At 32.3% G+C, this 14741-nt stretch overlaps 2 protein-coding genes across 3 annotated transcripts; one reads left to right on the plus strand and one right to left on the minus strand.

Annotated features, from left to right (window-relative positions):
• The first annotated feature begins 3205 nt into the window (after nt 1–3205).
• Nucleotides 3206–7475, plus strand: LOC108463206 (uncharacterized). Its single transcript, XM_017763146.2, has 9 exons — nt 3206–3485; nt 3858–4025; nt 4106–4273; nt 4459–4725; nt 5123–5154; nt 5233–5325; nt 5822–5978; nt 6078–6622; nt 6720–7475. The coding sequence occupies exons 1-9, from the start codon at nt 3455–3457 to the stop codon at nt 7287–7289; spliced, it is 2031 nt and encodes a 676-aa protein (XP_017618635.1). The 5' UTR covers nt 3206–3454; the 3' UTR covers nt 7290–7475.
• Nucleotides 7476–7662: 187 nt separating this feature from the next.
• Nucleotides 7663–14512, minus strand: LOC108461569 (protein GET4-like). Of its 2 annotated transcripts, XM_017761443.2 has the most exons (12): nt 14191–14479; nt 13596–13675; nt 13020–13098; nt 12379–12460; nt 12083–12233; nt 11623–11713; nt 10777–10860; nt 10081–10127; nt 9338–9466; nt 8505–8589; nt 8222–8302; nt 7663–7985 (listed from the first exon to the last, which is right to left on the minus strand). In XM_017761443.2, the coding sequence occupies exons 1-12, from the start codon at nt 14236–14238 to the stop codon at nt 7977–7979; spliced, it is 966 nt and encodes a 321-aa protein (XP_017616932.1). In that variant the 5' UTR covers nt 14239–14479; the 3' UTR covers nt 7663–7976. The 2 variants fall into 2 exon arrangements, with proteins under 2 accessions (XP_017616932.1, XP_052880429.1); XM_053024469.1 differs by lacking the exon at nt 7663–7985 and having other exon boundaries at nt 8286–8413; nt 14191–14512.
• Between the last annotated feature and the right edge of the window lie 229 nt (nt 14513–14741).

Consider the following 14741-nt stretch of genomic DNA (forward strand, 5'->3'; position numbering starts at 1 on the left):
TAATTAATTTTATTTAATTTAAAGTATATTTTTGGATTTAATATTTCTTTTCTTTTACTTTGGCTACCAACTTACCAATTTTAGTTAAATTGTTTTCTTTCGTACCTATAAAATTTTAATGATAATGACATGATAGTTTATGTGTATTAACTTTTAACATGGATAAATTTTTTAAATCTTTAATAGATTTTTAAAATTTTTGAATTTTAAAATATTTAAAAATATTTTTAATTTTTATGAAATATACGTGGGTGCCACGTGAGTGAACACGTGAGTGCTGTTAAAATTTTAATATGTTGTTTAAAAAGATTTTAGAAAAAAAATATAGATAGTGCAAAGGATGTGTTAATGAAATTATTTATTTTTCTACTTGCATTGAAAATTTAATATATGAAAAAAAGTTATAGTAACCATATAGTTAAAAGAAAAATTAAATTAGTTGATTGAGTCTTAACTCGATGCATCAACATTGTTGTCAATGTAAGAAGATATTGATTTGAATGTGCTGAAATGCATTATCCTCTTATTTAAGAGTTGGAGAGATGTTATGAGTAGTTTTAAGTATTGTATTAGAAAGAGGAGATATGATAAGAAGTTAATGAGATAAATGTTCAAAAAAGAAAAAAAAACTAAATTGTCACACTTGATCAATTAAGTAACACAAAAGAAATAAATTAGTTTTATTATAGGCCTCGTTCATTTATTTTGAGCAAACTCTCTACCAGTTCACTTTAATAGGTAACTTTTGGTCTCATTAGCATTGTGTTGATAAATGTGTATAGGTATTACCTTCTCTTTAGATGTCACGAGCAACTACCTTAAAAATTTTAAACTTTGAAGAGAATTTAAAAACACCTCTTAATATATGAATAAAACTACTTGAGCTTGTGAAATTTAAGATATAGTCATCATAAATGTAAATATGGTATCACTTGGACGACCTTTGATATGACCTCTATCTCTTAGAAATCAAGAGACACTTAAAAGGGCGAAACGTTTCATGAGCAGGAGAACTTTGGTCCCCCAACAATTTTTAAAAAAAAAATTAATTAATATATATATGTATAGTTAAATCAATCAAATTAACCTCAAAGATTTTTTTTAAAATTCTTAGCATATGTTATAAATTAAATTAAATTATTAATAAAACTAAATTTTATAATTTTGTTTATAATTTAATTGACACTTTAAAATGAGCTAAAGATACTCGGTTGGGGTTCTGATTTTTATTCTATATGCAGTCTAATAACAATGTTTGAAGCAAGTTGTTTTGTGCTTGAAATTATTGAAGTTGAAAGATTTACTTATTCTCAACAAGAGCCAAATAATAGGTTTAGCATGCAAGCACTGCATGCTTTGAAACCAAATGAAGAATACACTTAGCTCAAAAATATTATCATTTTGAAAGTTGAATTTGAGATTTCAATTGAAGCGTTTTGAATATGACATGCACAATGATGTGAAGCTACAAAATTTGTTCTGCTTGTCACAACTATGCCTCGTTTTAACAGAGACAAGAAGATCAAAAGTTTGTTATCTTCTTGACAAATTTATTAGATTTGTTTTAATTCTTTCGGTGTCTACAACAATTAGTGAGCGGCTTTTTTCAACTATAAAAATTGTTAAAACAAGATTGTGGAATAAGATGAAGGACGAATTTCTTGCAAATAACTTGGTTGTCTACATCAAAAGAGAGATTGTTAAAATGTTTACTTCAGATTCAAGTCTTGAAGATTTTTGTTTCTTTAAAAGAACATCTTCACTAAGTTACAAAATAACTAAATCTATGCCACCTCTAAGTGAAAATGGCAGAAGTAACTGTAGTTGTTATTTTACTTTTTGAGAGCCTAAGGTTTATATCTCTAGGTTAGTTAAGTTTGGGGTTGATGGTTGTTGATGGAATACTAGCTCTCTTATTGGAATAAGTTTTTAAAATGTTTTTCTTTGAGGGGTCGATTCAGACCTTAAACAGTTAAGTATTGCTTGTAGAGTATTTATATCCGAACAACTACATGGTGTTACATGCATGCTCCTCCTATTAGTGCAATCTAATTGCAAATCTAATCAGAACCAAAATCATTCAAGTTAACCTGATCTAACCCCTAATACAACAAAGCGGGACGAACAGTGAAGAAGAATTGTTACAAAAGCTATTGGAGAACCAGGCTCAATCATCATGCTTTTGTAAATCAGCCCAATATCCTTGGATTTTGGGTATAATTTCTTTCATATTTATTTATTATTCATGTTAATTTCAATGTTGTATTTTTTTAAAAGAAAACAAAATATTACATTAACTTAAGACATGAAATCTTTTTAGGAGTAGCTTCAAATAATATCAAATGTTTCTCTCTATTAAAAGCCATTTTAGTTATGCAATCATTATTTTTGTTTCCTTCTTTAGAAATATATTATAGGAATAATCGTCCAATCTTCATCAAGAGTTAATAAATCTATATAATCAGAACAAAGTTCGAAAATGTCGTGACAAAGTCTTGAATAGCCTTCACAACTTCCACACTATTAGTCTGAATCAATACTCTCTCATAATTTCAAGGTTATATTATATATACTCTTATTATATATATTTGTTTTGGTAAGAATTAAGGTGTATACAAATTGAGCTTAATAATTTTTTAAAAGATTAATTTTTATTGTTATTTTGTTTCGGTTTCTTTAAAAATATTTTTGTTTTTTCTTATTACTGTTTTAGGCCAATATCTTAATTGGTTCATGGATAAATAAAATATATATAAAAAAACATAATTTATATATAGTAATCATATATTTGTTAAATCTTATAAAAATTTAAAAACAAAAATTATTTAATCGAATTTAATTTAACATATATAATTAAATCGTGCATATCACGAAAAAATTAATTAATTATTTTAAAATTAATTTTTAAAAATATTTTTATTAAATTAATATCAAATTTACTCGAGACACACTAAATTAATCAAGCGCTTCAATAATGTATATATATTTTTCCTTATTTATTTTACTATTCTTTTGATAAGTACCCTTTAAAAATAATATAACAAATTATCAATTTGTAAATATTTGAAAAGTTATTAATTTGTTGGCGAAAGTATACTTCATGCAACTATACACGTGCCATGTTTTCATTTGCCGTTGAATATAAAAAATTACCCGTTTTGGTTACGTTATTATATTCCCATTTTAAGACAAAAATTTAGAATCTTTCCATCTTAATTCATGCTCATAACATCCGCTCCAAGACTCAAATTAATTAGTAATAATTACATATTAATTGTCAAAAATCTTCAATTTTTCTAAATTTTTTAAAAAAGCTCACACTTTTTCCCTCTCTTTTCTGTCTCACTCTGTTTTCTTTTCTCAGTTATTTTCTTTATATGCCTTTCAATTCCAATGCAAGAAATAGATAATAAAGAAGGAAAGCGAAATCTTGAAGAACAAATTGTCATCCCAAATGAATATTTTGCATGAACTTCAATTTCCTGGTACGTTATTTTTTCTGGGTTTTTGGTTTTTCTTTTTGTTTGGATGCTGAGGGAAAACAGAGGAATTTTAGGAACACTTTCTTGAATTCTTAGTGATTCATTGTTTCTTTCTTGGCTTTGAAATGATTGGGTTTTATTAATTTTCTGTAAAGAATAAATCTTTACGTTTGGTAGTTAATCATATTTCAAGGAAAACAATATATTGATGATCTACAAGTTTACTAATTTTAAAAATGATATCTGGATTGAATTTTGATCAAATTATTGTGAAAAAATAACTTTAAACCATTGAATTGGGGTTGATCTTTCCCATTCTTACTGTTTATTCATTGAGTAGATCAATTTCTTGATGGAATGTTATTGATTTAGCAGAGGCTTCAAGGACCAGAAAGAAGGTTGATATTGATGGATTCATGCTGATGGAGGCTTCAAAAGATGAAGCATGTCGAAAGGAAGAAGAGAAAAAGACCGATGGATTGGAGTCCAAGTATGATCTTCGCAAGAGTTTGGCTTGGGACAGTGCCTTTTTCACTAGTCCAGGTTGGTTTTTAAGCTTTTAAAATGACTGGTACAATTCCCCAGTAAATATCAACTCATTCATTCGTGATTCATGTTATTAGGAGTTTTGGATCCTGAAGAGTTGTTTGAGACTTTGAATATTAATGGTGGTGACAATGGACTTAAGGAACTAAGTGCTTTACCTTCTGAATCCATGGCAGCAAGTAGGATTGGTGAGTGTATTGCCCGTAGAAGTTTAGCTTGGGATGCTGCCTTTTTTACCAGTGCAGGTATGCGTATTTACACTTTTTTTTTTTGGTCCTATGAAGGAGTTTGTAGATGTTGAGATATAAACCTATACTAGCAGAATATTGTATCTTTAAGAGTTACTGTATGAACCAATTAAACTAAACTCGAGTTCCATATTGTATTGTTTTCAAGAATTGGTACCTATTTCCACTTTTTTTATGCTTAGGTGTATTGGATCCAGAAGAGTTGTCTTTGGTAAATAATGGATATAAGAGGTCTGAAATAGTAACACATATATTGCCTGGAACTGAAGAAGAGTTCTGGAAATCTACTGAATCAAACTCAACAATGGAAAGTGAATACTCTTTGTCAAGTCTTGAGATTGATCTCTTTGATGATATGAGAGCATCCATGCACAAATCATGCAAAGCGTCAGATTTGTTGAAATCAAGTTCCAAATTTCAAAGTCAAACAGGCATTCCAAATCCACATTGTAAGTATCTACTTCTTTCAGCAATTCTTCATGTGGAACTCATTGAAGGCCAATCATTCTCTAGTTTGCAGCTAAATCTATTTTATTATAGGTTTGACTGTAAAGTTATGCATGTAACCTATGTTACTTGGACTCTTGGAGTTGGTTGAGTGTAGTATATGCGTATGTTAAATTTTTTTATGTATTTAGAGGATTTTTTGAATGTCATATTCCATAGCCACATTCGATTTGGTCCAACATAGCAACTAACCTACTTGCTATAGGCTTCTTCAGGATTAGCAAGCCCAAATTTAAGTTCTAGTAAAATAATTTATAACTTGTTCATATGATTCTTTTACATCATGAATTGGTTCTTGAACTTTTTTGCCTTACTATCAATTCTGCTTCTCCTTTGCAGCTTCAAAAAGGGTGGATACTACTTCAATGAGGGTTTGTAGATTTTCTTTTTGATGTCAAAACTGACACCATTTATGTTATTTTTGAGACTCATTCGTTTCAAAATCTTAGGTTAAAACCTTGCCAGCTTCCAGAAGGCCAAAAACTACGGCAGATGGAGTGGGGAAGACATTAAAAGAAGTTACCAATCCTACAAAATCACAGGTAATTTTCAGTTCAAGATACTGCTACAGACTTCATGGTTCTGTTACTCAGACTTAGGGGTAAGTTTTGGACGGATAATGTGTCTGATATTTCCATGTATTTGAAGTGCCCTTGAAGGGACATTATCCCGTACCCATATATGAGTATGTGTCAAACATGAATGTTGGACATGGATGCCTTGGGTAAATGATGAGGTGGGATTAACATAGCTTCATGGTATTACACATGTGCGCCTCATCCATGTTTCATTTGAGAGCTCAGATATAAGCTGACCTTTATAGATAAGCAATTTCCTATATTACCTTTCACATATGGTAGGCTCAAATTCTACGTAGTCGTATTTTGCTCATGTTATTTTTTCATATAGTGTATTGTGTCATGTTTTAGTTATGTTTTTCGTATAGTATTCGTGTAATTTTCATGCATGATTGAGTTGTTACGAACTAACCTTTGGATCTCACTGACTTAACTTCATTACTTATGGTTAAACAAACAGCATGGCACTCGAAGTGGAGAACTTGATTCATCATCTTCCCTTAGGCTGTCCAAGGCATCTAACCAGGCCAACCCTTTCTCACCTGGTGCAACCAAAAGAGCTTCATTGGGTGCAAACCAGATGAAAATTAACAATAAAGTTAGAAAAGCTGTATCGGGTAAACATTGCCATTAACTTTGATTTACTCGTACAATGTTTATATATCTTTTTTGCTTAAATATATATTTTTTGGATTCTGTTTGATTAATGATTATAGGACAGAATATGTCAAAGAAACCTTGTATTGGTGACCGTGGTACACCACCTCCCGAATCAACTTCACGTGTACATATTGTCTCTAAAGATCTTTCAGGATCTGTTTTTGGTCACAATGCTTCTACCCTTAAGTCTCCGAGCTCTCTTAGAAGAAAGAATGATTTGATTGCTTTGGATTCAGATGCTCGGACTCCTTCAAAATCCTTAACAGGGCACAAAATCAAACAGATAGATTCTTCTCAGCCAACTGGTTTGCAATCCACACCAAAATCTACGAGCACATCTCTTTGTAATTCCATGGATTGTTGGTCTTCTGAAACCTCAGCTTCTTTGAATCATGTCAACAATGATGCTTCTCAAGGTTTAGACACTCAGAACTGTTCTAATGATCAACTTGTTCCAAGTGGAAGTAAAGAAACAAGGTTGCCACATCAAGATGTCGGTAGATTCTCAAAGGGTAGTTGTCATCCACCATCGACTGTTTCAAGAGAAACAAAGCCTTCTGGCCTTCGACTGCCATCCCCAAAGATCGGATTCTTTGAAGTGGTGTGTTTCTTTATTCATTTGCTTTGCTTTATCTTGAGTTTTAACATCACATTCTAGCTGTTGAATGATTTGTTTTTTTTTTTTCCTCGATTGACAGGGAAATTCCAGGGAATTTACTCCAAATGGTGTGAAGTTCCATTCTGGTTTACAAAATAATTGTAAAACCAGAACAAGTGTGAATCATATCAATGGCACACCAAATAGATCAAGGTCTGGAAAGCTTCAATCACCAAGAACATCATCAAGAACTTCAAATCTAAAGGAGAAAAAACTGGGTTCCCTTCAAAATGGAACCCGAAGTTCCATGGATATCAAGCTTAATTGTGCTGCAAAGCTTGAAGTAGAAAAAGCATCACCCGGGACTCTTGAAAGCTCTTCAGCTGCAACTTCAATGGCTGAGACTGAATTATCTTGTGAGTCAAGCAATGGATATCGCTTGAAAATTTACGGTTTTGGATCATATGTAAAAGGAGATTACAAGGGTAGATTTCAATCTGAAAGCAAAGAACATGCCACTCAATTGGTTGAAAAGTCATCACAGGATCAAAAAGAAGAGATTATAGCACCTAAATGCGATGAAAATGAAAACTTATTTAGTTTCAAGAGTCGAGTGGATGTCTTAACTAAGCAGATCGAAGCCATTGATGTCAATGGGGGGATTCGGTGATAGATTTGTAAGGTGAAAAAGAGCGAGATAATCATTCAAAATGTGTTTAGCTTTGATGTTAATCTTGTAAAACATGGTTCATTAGTCCATATATTTTCCGAGTGTAGTGTGTAAAGGCTGTGTGTACTTGTGTGTACTTCAAAGCATTAGAATCAAGCTTGTCAATTTTGCCCAAGTAACCTAAAATGACTTTAATCCAATGCGACCCAAAACTGAAAGTGACAATTTTTAAAACCTAATTTGACTTGAGGTTGACTTGACGTCCAATTGACAAGAACTTAAAATGAAAAAATGTGAAGCTTGTGCTATTTGTTTTTTGATTTTGAAATAAGTAAACAATATTGAAAGAAATTGCAAAAAGGAATAAGTATACTTGTATCAAATGCATATCCATATACCTTACACTCATCCTCAAGTCCAAATAAACATAGGCTATGAATGTAACAAAGGGGGTAAATTTGGTACAAGGTTTTGTGATGGTAAGAAAGAATTACCAGTTTTCTTGGTTTAAGGATAAAAATCACACTCCCAATCAAATGGGAAACATATTACAAAAGTATATTAAACAATTTTGGCATAAAAAGGTATTTGCCATCAAACCGAAGACATAATGAAAATTAGCAGTTCAGGTCTGCCAAGACACTGACAAATTCCAACAAATTCAGGTTGCTGCCATGTTTTTCCTCATCACATCATCTGCACGATAAGTTAAAATGCATAAAGTACGAATCATGTCCATGTAAGTTGATCTAGTTTCCATTTCAAATAAGAATATGAGCCAGGGAAGTTGTAACTGCAAACAAGTTGCATTGCACAAAGTGTCCCAGACTATGCTCTTGGTTTTCGGGGATGATTCTATATAATATTGTTTTTTTATGCCAGGAATTTCTTATGATAGAAAACAATAGATGTATGGATATGTCGATGATAACCTTGAATAAGTCGCCAAACATCCCTTGAAGCGGATTTCTACGCTGTACACCATAGAACTTTTCTGCAATTTCATCTAGCAACTGAACCATCATGTTTGTGTTAGTATCATATACGTGTAAGCTTTAACAATAAGCCAAAGAGATGATAAAAACGAAACATAATGGCCAGAACAGTTACATGCCCGTTGGGAACTGAAAATAAAGTCGAAAACATGTCTTAAAGGAGAGGAAATAACAATTGGAATAATAAGAGTATTTATGATCTGCAAAATCGATTGCCCACCTCATTGAATGCCGGTTCTCTGTCTATGCTAGACTTGTAATTCATTCTCAACATGTTAAAAAGTGGCAAGGCATCTCTCTCCAACCTGCATGCAAAAAGAGTCTTCAGAACAATGTATTGGACTATGTTAAAATTACCAAATATGGAAAGAATATGCTCTTAGCCAAAAACCAAATACGATGGTTTTAAGTCGGTTTTTTTCATGGATTAAAAAATAAAATACAAGCATTACTTAATCATCATTATTGCAATTTTATGGTTTTTATCCATGTTACTTGGATTGAGGTGTAAGCAGATATGAGAAAGTGCCCGACATGAGTATGTTCACTTTTTTCTAATTTTTTCCATGTACTCAAATGGTTCTCGGAAGATCATATCCCCATATGCATGTCCAAAAATGTGTTGGAAATAGTGCTTCAAGAAAAATGAAGATGAAGAGTTGTAGTAACACAGGTTTTTATAGCTTCCCAAACCAAAACCAAAAAGAGTTGTGATATGTTTTGGAGATGGGAGCAGGTTTGTTTATTATACTTTCTTCATCAGTAATTATCTTAAGGCCAAGGAAGTTCAATCCAGTCCAAGCACATAAACCTCGAAAATCTGACCACTTAACTGAGGATAAAAACTAGGTCGGAAGGTGAAGTATATGCACCAATATCATCCTTAAACTAAATTGTAGAGAATGCCGACTTCTAACAAGGAAGGCAGTATTGTCAACATTACATGATACCCAACAACATTGCATCGACACCTATTCGCATCGAGAATAGGAGGACCATCCCCTATACACATGGAGCATGAAGTGATGAAAGAGCAAAAGAAAAATAACTTACGTTAGCAACAGAAAGGTGATAAACTGAACCAAATCTGATTCAGGGAAATCAAGCTCCTGGGATTCCACTTGCCTCTTCAATTCATCCATAAGGCAATTAGCACCCCGAAGATTACCCATGGACAAGTACCTATAATGTAAAAGTCAAATTTTCTTCATTAGCTCACAATTTATGACCACATTAAAAATAGAAGAAACAGTCTCCATTTTATCAAGTTTGGACCACGTAAAGATTGAGGGGGGGAAAGGAACCTAAAATCCTGATCACAGATGGAAATTTATAAGTCACGTATGAAAGTTCAACAGATTTAAGTGACATAAGAAACACAAAAGGCAATGGCATATCATTGTAATTCAGTTGTTTTCCATCCATGGATTTTGTTTAGCCTACTCAAATGAATCAATGTATGCTGAAAGATCAAGCAATAGCTAAGTTCTAATTCTGCAATCCAGTTTACTTTTGAAATCAACAGAAAATTTTCAGTCAATGAATATTTTTTAATTAAAAAATGAAATTAATATATAGGTTGAAAGGGAAAACCGGCATGTTAATAATCAATGTATATAAATGTACAAAGGACCACTTTGAAAGGGGGGAAATGGAACCATAGAATTTTGAATTTGAGAACAGAAATTTATGATGTAATGTCAAGATTACAGCACATAGCGACTATAGGTTTCAACGGTAGTTACAACAGGAACAGTAAATTACAGGCCAACTGAGCAGGTTTTCAGCAGGCTTACATAAGAACTGCGCGTGCAATTGCTATATCATCTTCATCAGGATAACACTGCATGGTGGAAAAGCATATCAGTCGATCGCATTGAATAAGTATCAAAGGAGAAGTAATCCCTACAGTTGATCATAGAGATGAATCAAAACCCAAGTTCATCAATTGAGTTATGCCATCTTCCATGCACTCTAACTCAAAACTCTTAATTATTTAGAACTCAAAATCCAAGTACATCGACTGAGCTATGCCATCTTCCATGCATTTTTTATGGCAAATATTCTAATTCCTTAAAACAAGCATAGATTCTTAACCCAAAACTTTAAATTATTTATATACCTTAATTCTTTTGAATACTAATAAGAAATAGGCTTAGATGTAGGATCACCCTAGCAGAAGTAGCAATACATGCAATCGAATTTGAAGACTGAACCTTCCCAAAAAGTATTTATGTCCGTCTTTGATACACTAGCATTGGAACTTTTTAACTCCACAAGCAGGTAAAGAGTTTGTTGTGTGCCACACTTTCTAATTTTAAATAGCTTTTTTTTTTAAAACTTTTTATTATACCTAAGGGTATGTTTCACCCTGTTAAGGTCTCACTGTTCATCTATTATATATTGTATTGCTGCGCGGGGAATATGACTTTGAACTGTGTGCCTCCAACCATATTCATAACAAGGAGAGAGAAAATAAAAAGAAATTTAACCTTGCTCATGAAATTTACTAAAGTAGAAGCAAACTTCTTTGGGTTGTTTCCTCTAACAAAATGATATGACACTTTAGCCATGTTCTGCAAAAGAAAAAAAAAATCATATAATTGTTGGCATCCACAATCCACATGCATGTTAAATAATGAATGGACAATGAAAAACAATGTACAATGAGGAGCAAGAAATAAGGTCACTTTTCAAAGTCTTGCATGGATTAAAAAGGAAGCATCTAATTTATTGACCAAGCATATTTTAACAGAGAGACAAAGGACCTCAAGAAAGACACCACAATGAAAATGATGATTTTGCCATAATAATAAATACAATGAACGTAATAGGCTTACTAAAGTTTTAAATGCAAAATCCCAAAATCTCGATACATGACTAAAGCTGAGAAGGTTTCAATAGGTGTAAATAAACTAGTTCAAGCCAACCAATCAACCAACAAATATGGAGATATCATTTTCGAGTACATAACGAACAATGTATGGTTACTAGAACAGTGTACATGTTCTTTTACTCATTTTGAAGTGAATATAGGTTTCAGATTGGGATCATCTCTGCATGAAGTGCTCATACATACCATGCCAAGAGCCTGCTTCCTTTTTATCATGAAGGATGCATACATTTACTGAAGTTATTCACATTTAGAAATTATATAGAATCTACCCATCTTAATTACAAATGTAAACGAAATGAATGTATCAAATAATGCTAGTGCATTATCTGTAAAATATTAAGTTTTTCATTAGCATACAGTAAATTATTAAAACCTTGTAAATCAAGACAAAAGAAAAATGTGGTTGAAGCAAAAGCAAAGTCAATTTTACGTCAAAACCTACCAACTCGGTAGACTCGGAATATATGTATTCAGCCAGCATAGCATGCAGTTGCGGATCACCATTTCTGGAAGCACCGAACTCTGCAGACCACCTAAAACCGAAAATAATAAAAACAGTTCAGGGAAAATAAGTAGTGTTACCATTAAACACAAATAAATAAGTCTTTTATTCTCTCTTCTGTTTTCATGTCTTTCATTTTCGTATTACTCGTGACCGTAAACAGTATAATCTTATGCCCCCACACATATTGCAAATGTTGAGAGGATGTCATTCATCTCTCAAATAAGAAGTATAACTGGAGAGGCCGTTCCATAATAACTTCAATCGACATGCCAATACTTGGTATAATAGCAATTGGATAATCTGCCTAATATAATTTATCTCATGAATACATAGCACAGAAATCATAAAAAGAAAGAAAACAGCTAATCAACAAAATAATATGGGAGTGATGCCTCACTTTATTGCAGCTCTTAAGAACGATGAGCAGCCCTCTAGACGTGTTTTTGCTGCCCCAAGAGCTTCAGTAAATTCTCGAACATCTTCATCATCTAACATGTTACTAGGCAAGGGCACCTTAGGAAACACCTCATAGATTTTCCTGACACGGTCTAACATACACATTTTGTTATAATCACAAGAGAAGAAACGGCAGAACTAAATAAACTGAACAGCTATATTTAAAATGGCATAATGAACTTTATGGTATCTTTTTTCCACACTGATAAGCAAATCAAACTACAAGCATGTACTGACCAAGGATGTCTTCATTATATGGAATTTTCCCTTTGACAAGTGTATCAACAAACAAGACAGCAAGCTCTGCCCCACAAGTAACCTGAAAATTCATTCCTGTGACTTCAATACAATGGCCTATGAAGGACAACAATGAAGAATACCAGCACAATGATTTCTTCATGCAAATTTCACATAAAACAGCACAACCGTTTTTAAGTGATTATCAAGTAAAATCCAATGCTAATTTGCATTTAAAACCATGAAATAATGCTAAGCTGCAGTAGATAGCTTATCCTAGCCTTTCCAATGCTAATTTGCATCATTCTTACATATGAAGTTATATTTTGAATAGGAGGAAGGTCAACCATGTATGTAAAGCTTATAAACCATGAAATAATGGCATTACTATAATGATGTCATCTTATATTACTGTCAATTTAAGCTTTACAGTAGCCTTTCCAATCTGAAAACCCACACTCTAACCTGAAGAATCCTAAGGAGATAAACGAAAATAGACTGATACCAATCATCTTCACTACATTCTGAAGCCAAATTTCAAATAACCAATGTAAACTACATTATGCTTTAGCACAAAACATTGAGTAAAAAGTTTACTAACAATCTCTGGACCAATGTAATTGAAGGAGGAAAAAGAAAACCTGGCCATGCTTCAACTGGAGACATGCACCCGACTCAAGCAGATCCAAGGCCTCAGAATATCTTTCAGCAGATACATATCTGAAATAAAAAATGCATGTCTCAAAATCAAAGATAAGTCTTCCAAAGTAAACTAAGGCATCAAACGTGGTATGCACCATTGCTAAATTTGTCCCAACTGCATAATTAGTAACATAAAATAAAGAATAAAAAGGGAAAACTCAAATTACTTGCTCCCTTACTTAACTACTAAGATAGAATCCTAAAGCAAATTGGAAACAAAGAATAATGCAAGCAGAACATGCTAACCTACTCAATCTTAGAAGCCTTTTATCCAACCATAAGGGGATTTACCCCATTAAGCCCCATCCAAGACTAAGTACAGTTAATTCCTATGTTGCTCAGGCTCTTTTCTTTTACTTTATTTGTGAAGTCCCTCTGTTTGACATGTACAATGGGCATGGCATTCCAACCCGACATACACCCGAGAAACGTAGAACAATAACAGTTCTAGAAATTTTTAACTCTTAAAAATAATAAAATAAAACTGGTGATGGCAAACAGTCATAGTGTCATACCGTGCACTTATTGATTTGTACATCTGCTGAGCTCCATAGAAATTACCCTCATTTATAGCTTTCTCTAATTTATCAATATTCTGCATTTCATATCAAACGCAAAAACCAAAGCAATTAGAAATCATTCTTCACCAAAAAAATAAACTCATACTTCGATAGAAAACTACACTATTAATTGGTCTAATTAGAAACCATTCCTCAGCATAAAAATAAAGTAAAATCATACTTAAATCTAAAGCTACACTCTTTATTAGTTTTCTCTTGAATTATAATAAGCTTGTTTTTTCAAAGAACAGAACTTTCCACATGCAAATACTACAAACCCAAGATTAAAATAACAAAAAGGTTTAAAATCTCCTCTTTTTGAATGAAACTTTCCATCCTTCCAACCTCCTACACTTCTATTTTCTTACCAACCAAACAAGAGCTTAGGGAACAAGTACATAAATGTAAAACATACAAAATTATCAATTTGTTTCTTTTTTTTCCAGTTTTCCACGAAACAAATGATGGGTTATTTCTAAATTTTTTTCCTTCACTGAAAATAATCTCAAAAAAAATATATACTGAAAGCAGTAGAAATAAAAAAGAACACCTCTTGAACAGGAGGAAGTGCGGCTCTTCTTAGTTTTTCTCTTGACATTTTCCCTTGATATCCTCTTTCACTTCTACTTCTTCAATGGAAAGAAAGTACTGAATTTTCTTCTTCTTATTCAGAAAGATCTGATTTCTTTTTCCTTCTATTGATTTTTTCAGTTCACTTCGATCATCTTTCAATTCAATCGGAGAGAATTCAAACAAGTCGAAAATGGGCTGGGCCTTTTTCAACAAATGGTTTGGCCTTTCACCTTTTTTTCTTTCTATCACTAAAAAGGTTAATATATAATTTATCCTGAATTTGTGCGAAAGCACTTAGTTAATACTCAAATCTCGTTGCTCACTTTCGCACTATCAAAATTAATTTGTACTGATGTGATATCGGCAGTTAATTCAATAATGACTCCTCTTAATATGGCATATAACGAATATAAATTTAAAAATTAAATATATATAAATTAATAAAATAATATTTTCGTTACATAAAAATAAATCTAAACAAATAGTTATTCAAATACATTCGAATCTTGATACTTCTTTATCTAAATT

This window comes from Gossypium arboreum, chromosome 13, assembly GCF_025698485.1.
Source record: "Gossypium arboreum isolate Shixiya-1 chromosome 13, ASM2569848v2, whole genome shotgun sequence".
NCBI classification, from domain to species: domain Eukaryota; kingdom Viridiplantae; phylum Streptophyta; class Magnoliopsida; order Malvales; family Malvaceae; genus Gossypium; species Gossypium arboreum.

Coding starts and splice junctions, on each gene's coding strand:
- LOC108463206 (XM_017763146.2), top strand. CDS start 3,455: ATGAATATTTTGCATGAACTTCAATTTCCTG. Junction 3,486..3,857: donor GCATGAACTTCAATTTCCTG/GTACGTTATTTT, acceptor TTGATTTAGCAG/AGGCTTCAAGGACCAGAAAG. Junction 4,726..5,122: donor AGGCATTCCAAATCCACATT/GTAAGTATCTAC, acceptor TCTCCTTTGCAG/CTTCAAAAAGGGTGGATACT.
- LOC108461569 (XM_017761443.2), bottom strand. CDS start 14,238: ATGTCAAGAGAAAAACTAAGAAGAGCCGCACTTCCTCCTGTTCAAGAG. Junction 10,861..11,622: donor ATTCCGAGTCTACCGAGTTG/GTAGGTTTTGAC, acceptor TTTCTTTTGCAG/AACATGGCTAAAGTGTCATA. Junction 9,467..10,080: donor ATTGCACGCGCAGTTCTTAT/GTAAGCCTGCTG, acceptor TTTACATTATAG/GTACTTGTCCATGGGTAATC.